The 10,000-nt window shown below is 36.3% G+C and overlaps 1 protein-coding gene across 1 annotated transcript in view; it reads left to right on the forward strand.

Moving 5' to 3' along the window:
* LOC144978902 (uncharacterized) overlaps positions 1–10,000 on the forward strand; it is a 296,697-nt gene that overhangs the window by 238,552 nt on the left and 48,145 nt on the right. The window contains exon 7 of the mRNA XM_078925502.1: positions 3,969–4,609. Coding sequence (XP_078781628.1) covers positions 3,969–4,609 — 641 coding nt within the window. The remainder of the gene's footprint in view (positions 1–3,968; positions 4,610–10,000) is intronic.

Here is a 10,000-nt window from a genome sequence, read left to right on the forward strand (position 1 = left end):
GGAGTGAGTAGTGGACAGAGAGATAGATAGATAGATAGATTTTGTTTGGTTGCTTAAGTCAATATTCATCTTTTTTGTATGTGTGTGTGGCCATGTGGTCTATTGGTATGACACTGGGTTTCGGATCGGAAGGTCCTCCTGGGTTCGAGCCTCGCTCGGCGAATAGTAGCTGAGTTCATGGAGAAGGCTCTTTACTCACATTCTCATACATATATTTTTTATCATTATTACATACCCAGAGCGAAAGCGCTAGGGATTGTAGAGGAATATGAATAATAAACCCCTCTCATTCACCGACAAATTGGGAGGCAATCCCCAAAATACACAGTAGTTATGTCCCCTAATTGTCTCGAGACGTCTGCGACGGCTTTCACTCAATTAATACGTGACCGGCCTCTTCACTTCTCCATAGTCTTGGGCTGCTCCGCAAACAAAAGTAGTTCTTTTCCCTCTCCTCTGCGGGTCTTAAGCAATAATCCTGGAACATCCCAAGGTATTAGACGGTAAACAGTTTGCTTTTATTACTTGGTTTGGGATCGGTGTCTAAGAATAGAAATCAGGGGTTTTGGAGAATTTTTTTTTTGTTTTAAAGATTGTGCTCGTCCGCTGGTAGTTCTAGTTCTACGGTACCCCAAAAACGTGTGACTTTGTGGTCTGAAACTATGACACTCTCATTCGGACTTAAAGGGCCTTGGTTTGTGTCCGGCTGCTGCAAAGCGAGTTTAAGTTGTGTTTGTTTCTTGTTTTTTTTTTTCATTTTAGTTTTTTGTTGTTTTCATTTTTTGTTTTGTTTTGTTTTTTTAAAACTTGAGCATTTATATCGAGCACTGCCCACTTAACGTGCTCAAAGCGCTTTACAATGGGGGTCCTAATCATTAGCAAGACTGACCATGTCGAGACATGATGCCTGTTAGTCAATAATACAATCGTCCCAAGTTTTGAGTCGGTTAACAGTTTGGTTTTATTACTTGGTTTTGGATCGGTGGCTAAGAATAGAAATCAGGGTTTTTTTGGTGGGAGGGTTGGGGGGGGGGGTGTTAAAGATTGCGCTCGTCCGTCCGCTGGTAGTTCTACGGTACTCAAAATCGTGTGGCTTTGTGGTTTGAAACTCTCATGACACTTGTATTCAGAATTAAAAGGCCTTGGTTTGTGTCCGGCTGCGGCTAAGCAAGATTAAGTTGTGTTTTATTGTGTGTGTGTGTGTGTGTGTGTGTGTTTGTTTATTTGTTTGTTTGTTTGTTGTTTTTGATTTGTTTTTGTTTTTCAATTTAATTAAATAAAATGACCTCAAAGTGCCGAAGACATCTTAAAGCCTCTAATGTCAAACAAAACATTAAGGGAACCAAGGTAGTCCCAATAGCTCAGTTTCACAAACAAAAGGATTGAGATCGATCCCAAGTCAAGATTCTTTATGACCCCCCCCCCCCCCACCTATCCCCTTCCTCATGTCCACTCAGCAGTGATTGGGTAGCTGAGTATGTTAAATCTATCGCTATAGGCTATCACCTGTTGCAATGGGTAGTAAGCAATCGCTATTGTCCGTTTTCACGCTATAGAAACCGGGATAAACTCCCGCTCCTTGGGCCTAATAAATCTTCCGAGGGAATATTTAGGGGAATCAAAGGGAGTGACTTATTACAACCTTGTTGAGATCTGATAAGGCGCACAATTTAATTCTGAGTCTGTGCAGAGTTGGACTATAAATTTCCTCCCACACACAAGAAATCGAAACTGAAACAACGCTATTTACTTCGCGGAGCTTGTACCGTCTCACACCCTCTCCCTTTCAATCGGAAAGACTTATGTCACCGTAGCCCGCCTACCAATCACAACAACATTGTAACTCTCTTTACACTTCCAAAACACATTTTGTTCATTTTGGCCAGAGATTTATTTTTTTAAAAATTAAAAATTACGTCCAATTGATGTTATGCGTTTAGGTAAAATAATTACAACATCCGCCAGCCGATAAACCGCGTACCAACACACAAAACTATGTGTAACTTTGATCGTTTATAGTCTGATTGATACAATTTGGTGAAAACTTATCAATCACCAAAATGGCTGTCTAAAAACAATAACAAAGAGCTGAATGACGTCAATTTCGTTCTATCTATAACAACTGGTGAAAGCGGCCATCACAATATAAACAAGACTGATAATGCCAAAGACCCGACGTGCACATACATACAGGCCTGACATCTTATGGGCCTAGATTGACATTGTTGTAATGGACAATATTTTGCGTCATTTTAAAAAAAGATTTCTGTTTTCATTACAACAATGAGCCCATAAGGAATTGGGCTATCAGACCTACAAATTATTACACGTCGCAAAAAAAAACCTCTTTGAAATTTCGGACTTTCTGAGATATTTTTTTTCACAACTGGAGGCCATTTTAATAGATGGGTATTCCAAATAAACGTTTTTTCTCTATCCAAAATGCCAAAACTCACCCAAAACATAGACAAAATTGAGCTTTTTTTAATAAAGCACACTATCTACTAAGAGTGCTCAAAGCTCTTTACAAGGGTTCCTGACCAAGAGCAACACGTAACATGTAGAACGAGACATGCGCCTGTTAAGCGATATTACAATTTGTTTCGGACATAGACAATGCTGTTAACGGCCAGGTATTCATTTTGCACCTGAGTACGGTGAGAGAATTTGAGTAAAATGTCGTTTTCAAGGACTTAACTATGCGCGGGATGAGGCTCGAACCCAAGACCTTCCGATCCGAAAGCGGGTGTCATACCACAAGACCACTCAATATATTTTTTCACAATTAGAGATAATTTTAATTGGTCGGTATTCGAAATAAACGTTATCTCTTCATCCAAAATGTCAAAAACTTACCCAACACAAAAAAAGGTGTTTAGTCTAAGCATGTCCTATCTTCCTTCGCACCCACTCAATATAAGTCGTCAATGTATTATCCCAGGCGTCGATCCCTACACTGTTTAAATTCATTCCTGATTGATGGTGCGTCCCTCCGCTAATGAAAAGGAAATCCTTCGGGAATTCCCGTTACCCTGGGTGGGATCAAAATTGGGTCTCCTGTTGTTGCTGTCTTCGTTAGTACACCAAAGTACACCAAAGTACACCAAAGTACACCAAAGTACACGAACTTTTGGGTGCGAAAAGGTGATGGTTAATCATTACTGACTAGTTGTCGTTGTTTGTGTTGTGGTTGTGATTGTTATCATGACTGTCATCGGCATTATCGTCGTCGTCTTCATCATCATCATCATCATCATCATCACCATCATCAACACAAAACATCCCATAATTTCAAGACTTCGCCCATTATATTCAATGATTAATAAGATTTTAACACTTTTGTGTATAGGTTTAAGGCATTCTGATTGATGATATTGGGGATAGAGAGAAATAAAAAATTCTATGTGTTATCCAGTCTTTGCGCCATTTTAAGTTCCCATTCTGATGCTTTTCAAAATTTCAACTCAGAAGTAAAGCGATTAAAAACATACAAACAAAACGACGTGTTGAGCGTGGTCTAGTGGTATGACACTCGCTTTTTTCGGATCGGATGATCCTGGGTTCGAGCCTCGCTCGGCGGATAGTTGAGTCCTTGGAAAAGGCTCTTTACTCACATTCTATCACTGTACTCAGGTGTAAAATGAGTACCTGGTCTTTAACAGCATTGTCTCTGTCGGAAATAAAATGCAATATCGCCTAACAGACGTCATTTCTAGTTCTGTTTGTTATGTGTTGGCCAAGGACTCCTTGCAAAGCGATTTGATCACGTTTAATGGAAATTGCTCTATGCAAATAAAGCTCAAGATATTGGATATTGCGCTATTTGAATGCTCTAGTTTGAACTCTGAAGTTTACACGTCTGACAGACGGGGGTTGCAATCATCAAGCTATAACAATGTAAATGTGCTTTAGACCATTACTTTACAAGACATATAATTCTAATTGTGCATCTTCGTCTTTTTCATCAGATGTCTTGGAGGCCCAAGAAGAAGCAGCCTCCAACTTTGTCGAAGGACTTCACAAAATCTACCCCGTCCAAGTCCCCAGCGCCGACGTCAAAATATCCAAACTTTTTGACCGCATTTTAATATCCAACATCCAATGGAAAGACCCCTACTCTATAGCAACCAACCAATCACAATCCTTGTTACAAAATCAACAACAATTTCAAAACTTTAACAACGATTCTCGCCATAGGCGATCCATGGGTTATAGTGATAGTGGTGATGGTGGTGGTGGTGGTGGTGGTGGTGGTGGTGGTGGTGGTAGAAGTAGCAATAGCAATAGTAATAATGATAATAGTGATAGTAGTCATGATAATAGTAAAAGTATAAATACGAAGACTCTTTTAATTACGTCATTTGACGCTTTGTATAGCAACCTTGTTAATAATCTTACCTCACGTGTAAACAATGTGACGTCACATAGTGCTGATGACACTATTCTAGGCAGCAGCAGCAGTGGTGGTAGTGGTGATGGGATTAGATCGTCTGCAGCATCTGATGGGCACGGAACTGCCTCGTTTTCTGGAGGACATAGTCTGGAGGAGGAGATAGCCCATGCCCTCCACATGGCCAGCATTACCATCTTGTCCATTCTCGTGTTTCAGGTAAGGAAGAAAAGAAAATACATCATCCGCTAAACGTGCTCCAAGCGCTATACAAGAAGTCCTTAGTCCAACAGCAACTCTTATCATATAGTACGAGACGCTCGCATTCAGATCGGAAGTGTCCTTGGCTCGGTGTCCCAATCTGAGCCTGGCATAGTTGAATCCTTATAAAAGCCTCTTAACTCACATTCTCTTGCATTACTCAAGTGTAAAATGAGAACCTGTCGAGAGAAAAGAATGTAATATCGCCTAACAGGCGTGATGCCTCGTCCTACAGTACTTATTACTGTTGGCTAGAGACCCCTTGTAACTCGCCTTGAGCACGTTTGGTGGATATTGCTCTATATAAAAGCTCGTTTATAGATATTGCCATGTTTAGCCTTGAACTTTTAACTGGTAAGCGTACTGTATGTATTTTAAAAAACTGCTTTACAACGATGGTCGGCGGATCAAACCTCTGAAGTCTCGATTTTCACGATCCGCGGATCAAACCTCTGAAGTCCACATACGAGCTTTGCCCACCATGTTTTATTTAATTTTGGGCGTATGTGTCAGACTTTTGATTGAAAATTGAGACTTCATAGGTTTGATCTGCCGACCATCGACATGTGTTCTGTCTTGACCTCTTTGTCAAGCGTTCTTGGTGGGTTGCTTGGGGTCCAGCAGTTGAACAACGTCCTTTAAGCAACTTTTGTGGATAATGGGCCTTACAAAACTCTTTTTGTTTTGTCCATTCATTTTTTTTTCTTATATTGCTGTTGTTTATTGTTGTTGTTGTGAGTTATAGTTGTTTCGTGTTTTTATTTATTTATGTTTTCGTTTAGAGTTGTTGTGTATTGTTGTTGCTGTTGTTTTTGCTTATTGTTTTGTTGTTGGTGTTGTTGTTGTTGCCGCCTTTTGCTTTTTACATAACCTCGAAAAATTTAACCTAAACCTAAAATCATTTTAATGCTTCCCTTCACTTTCTATTCATTTCATTTTACCTGATAGACACATTTTACAAGTGGAAATTAACGATTTCATTTTACCTGATAGACACATTTTACAAGTGGAAATTAACGATTTCATTTTACCTGATAGACACATTTTACAAGTGGAAATTAACGATTTCATTTTACCTGATAGACACATTTTACAAGTGGAAATTAACGATTTCATTTTACCTGATAGACACATTTTACAAGTGGAAATTAACGATTTCATTTTACCTGATAGACACATTTTACAAGTGGAAATTAACGATTCCATTTTACCTGATAGACACATTTTATAGTGGAAATTAACGATTTCATTTTACCTGATAGACACATTTTACAAGTGGAAATTAACGATTTCATTTTACCTGATAGACACATTTTACAAGTGGAAATTAACGATTCCATTTTACCTGATAGACACATTTTATAAGTGGAAATTAACGATTTCATTTTACCTGATAGACACATTTTACAAGTGGAAATTAACGATTTCATTTTACCTGATAGACACATTTTACAAGTGGAAATTAACGATTTCATTTTACCTGATAGACACATTTTACAAGTGGAAATTAACGATTTCATTTTACCTGATAGACACATTTTACAAGTGGAAATTAACGATTCCATTTTACCTGATAGACACATTTTATAAGTGGAAATTAACGATTTCATTTTACCTGATAGACACATTTTACAAGTGGAAATTAACGATTTCATTTTACCTGATAGACACATTTTACAAGTGGAAATTAACGATTTCATTTTACCTGATAGACACATTTTACAAGTGGAAATTAACGATTTCATTTTACCTGATAGACACATTTTACAAGTGGAAATTAACGATTTCATTTTACCTGATAGACACATTTTACAAGTGGAAATTAACGATTTCATTTTACCTGATAGACACATTTTACAAGTGGAAATTAACGATTTCATTTTACCTGATAGACACATTTTACAAGTGGAAATTAACGATTTCATTTTACCTGATAGACACATTTTACAAGTCGAAATTAACGATTTCATTTTACCTGATAGACACATTTTACAAGTGGAAATTAACGATTTCATTTTACCTGATAGACACATTTTACAAGTGGAAATTAACGATTTCATTTTACCTGATAGACACATTTTACAAGTGGAAATTAACGATTTCATTTTACCTGATAGACACATTTTACAAGTGGAAATTAACGATTTCATTTTACCTGATAGACACATTTTACAAGTCGGGAAATTAACGATTTCATTTTACCTGATAGACACATTTTACAAGTGGAAATTAACGATTTCATTTTACCTGATAGACACATTTTACAAGTGGAAATTAACGATTTCATTTTACCTGATAGACAAATTTTACAAGTGGAAATTAACGATTTCATTTTACCTGATAGACACATTTTACAAGTGGAAATTAACGATTTCATTTTACCTGATAGACACATTTTACAAGTGGAAATTAACGATTTCATTTTACCTGATAGACACATTTTACAAGTGGAAATTAACGATTTCATTTTACCTGATAGACACATTTTACAAGTGGAAATTAACGATTTCATTTTACCTGATAGACACATTTTACAAGTGGAAATTAACGATTTCATTTTACCTGATAGACACATTTTACAAGTGGAAAAATTAACGATTTCATTTTACCTGATAGACACATTTTACAAGTGGAAATTAACGATTTCATTTTACTGATAGACACATTTTACAAGTGGAAATTAACGATTTCATTTTACCTGATAGACACATTTTACAAGTGGAAATTAACGATTTCATTTTACCTGATAGACACGTTTTACAAGTGGAAATTAACGATTTCATTTTACCTGATAGACACATTTTATAAGTGGAAATTAACGATTTCATTTTACCTGATAGACACATTTTACAAGTGGAAATTAACGATTTATTTTACCTGATAGACACATTTTACAAGTGGAAATTAACGATTTCATTTTACCTGATAGACACATTTTACAAGTGGAAATTAACGATTTCATTTTACTGATAGACACATTTTACAAGTGAAATTAACGATTTCATTTTACTGATAGACACATTTTACAAGTGGAAATTAACGATTTCATTTTACCTGATAGACACATTTTACAAGTGGAAATTAACGATTTCATTTTACCTGATAGACACATTTTACAAGTGGAAATTAACGATTTCATTTTACCTGATAGACACATTTTACAAGTGGAAATTAACGATTTCATTTTACCTGATAGACACATTTTACAAGTGGAAATAACGATTTCATTTTACCTGATAGACACATTTTACAAGTGGAAATTAACGATTTCATTTTACCTGATAGACACATTTTACAAGTGGAAATTAACGATTTCATTTTACCTGATAGACACATTTTACAAGTGGAAATTAACGATTTCATTTTACCTGATAGACACATTTTACAAGTGGAAATTAACGATTTCATTTTACCTGATAGACACATTTTACAAGTGGAAATTAACGATTTCATTCCTATGACCTTTTAAAGTGGTTCGTTCATTTACCTGATACACATAAAGGGAAATAACCATTTCATTTATTAGACCTTTACAAGTGGTTACGTTCTTACTGTAACAATTACAATGGAAATACATTATTCCTATCCAACAGGAAATAACATTCTTTACCTGTAGCACATTAAGGAATAACGTTTATTACAAGACCTTCAAGTGGAATTAAGATCTTTACCTATAGACAATTTCAATGGAATTCATTTCATTTCAAAATTTTCGTGAATAACGTTCATAACCATACAATTAAAGTAAATTAACTTTTTACCTGATGACACATTTTACAAGTGGAAATTAACGATCATTTACCTGAAGACAATTTACAAGGGAAATTAACGATTTCATTTTACCGATAGACAATTTTACAAGTGGAAATTAACGATTTCATTTACCTGATAGACAATTTACAAGTGAAATTAACGATTCATTTTACTGATAGACACATTACAAGTGAAATAACGACATTTATAATGATAACCATTTTTAAATGAAATTACGTTATTTACCTGAGCACATCTGGATCGATTTCATTTTACCTGATAGACACATTTTACAAGTGGAAATTAACATTATTAATGATGAACTTTTAAAAGTGAATTAACGATTCATTTACTGATAGACAAAATTTTACAAGTAAATTAACATTTTTCAAACCTGAAACACATTTACAAGTGGAAATTAACATTCATTTACCTGATAACAATTTACAAGTGGAATAAATTTATACCTGAAGACAATTTACAGTGAAATTAACGATTATTTTACGATAGACACATTTTACAAGTGTTACGATTCATTACGAAAATTTACAGTAAATAAATTTCATTACCTGATAGACACATTTACAAGTGAATAAAAAAGAAATTAAGGAAATTAACGATTTCATTTACTGATAGACACATTTACAAGTGAAATAACGATTTCATTTATCCCCCCCCCCCCCCCCCCCCCCCCCCCCCCCCCCCCCCCCCCCCCCCCCCCCCCCCCCCTGATAGACACATTTTACAAGTGGAAATTAACGATTTCATTTTACTGATAGACCATTTTACAAGAATAAGAATTACCTGATAGAAATTTTACAAGTGGAAATTGACGATTTCATTTTACCTGATAGACACATTTTACAAGTGGAAATTAACGATTTCATTTTCTGCGTTTAATTTTGCCACGCCTTTATAATTGTCTGGGGTTCGGTAGCTCAGTTGGTAGAACACTCGCTTCACACACAAAGGGTCCAAGATCAATCCCATGTGCAGTCGAGATTTATTTCAGACACCTCCCTCCCCCCATGTCCACCCAGCAGTAAATGGGTAGCTGGTTCTGTAAGATCTGGCGTAAAACTATTTGCGATAAACTAGCGTCCTATCCAAAGGATAGCAAGCAATTGCTATTATACTTTGTTTCACGCCATAGAAACCGGGTTAAACGCCGGCTCCATGTGGGCCTAATGGCTCTGAAGGACTACTTTTTCATACTCGACAAATTCATGTTTCACCTGGAACCTTTTCCATATTTCAAATTTTCGTCACACTAAGTCAGTCCAGGTCAGATCAACCAAATACAATAATAAATAAAATGAAATTCCTTTTATTCATCCCCATGGGGAAATTTGCCTCTAGGGTCCTTTCCAATGGAGGACTGGAATAACCAGGCGTTAGCCGCAATACAGCGCCGCAAATTGAGGTGACTTGCTCAAGGTCACTTAGCACAGCTGCGGGTAATCGCACTAGGTACCTTTTGGGGTACGAAGCAAAGACCGCACCGCTGAGCCACGCTGTTCCAAATGATGACGTATAATGAAAGACTTTTCGCGTTGATAATTAGAGAGATGATTTTTAAAAATAGAAAAACACAAG

Source organism: Berghia stephanieae, chromosome 8 (genome assembly GCF_034508935.2).
Source record: "Berghia stephanieae isolate SIO BIC M18660-M18661 chromosome 8, UCSD_Bste_1.3, whole genome shotgun sequence".
NCBI lineage: Eukaryota > Metazoa > Mollusca > Gastropoda > Nudibranchia > Aeolidiidae > Berghia > Berghia stephanieae.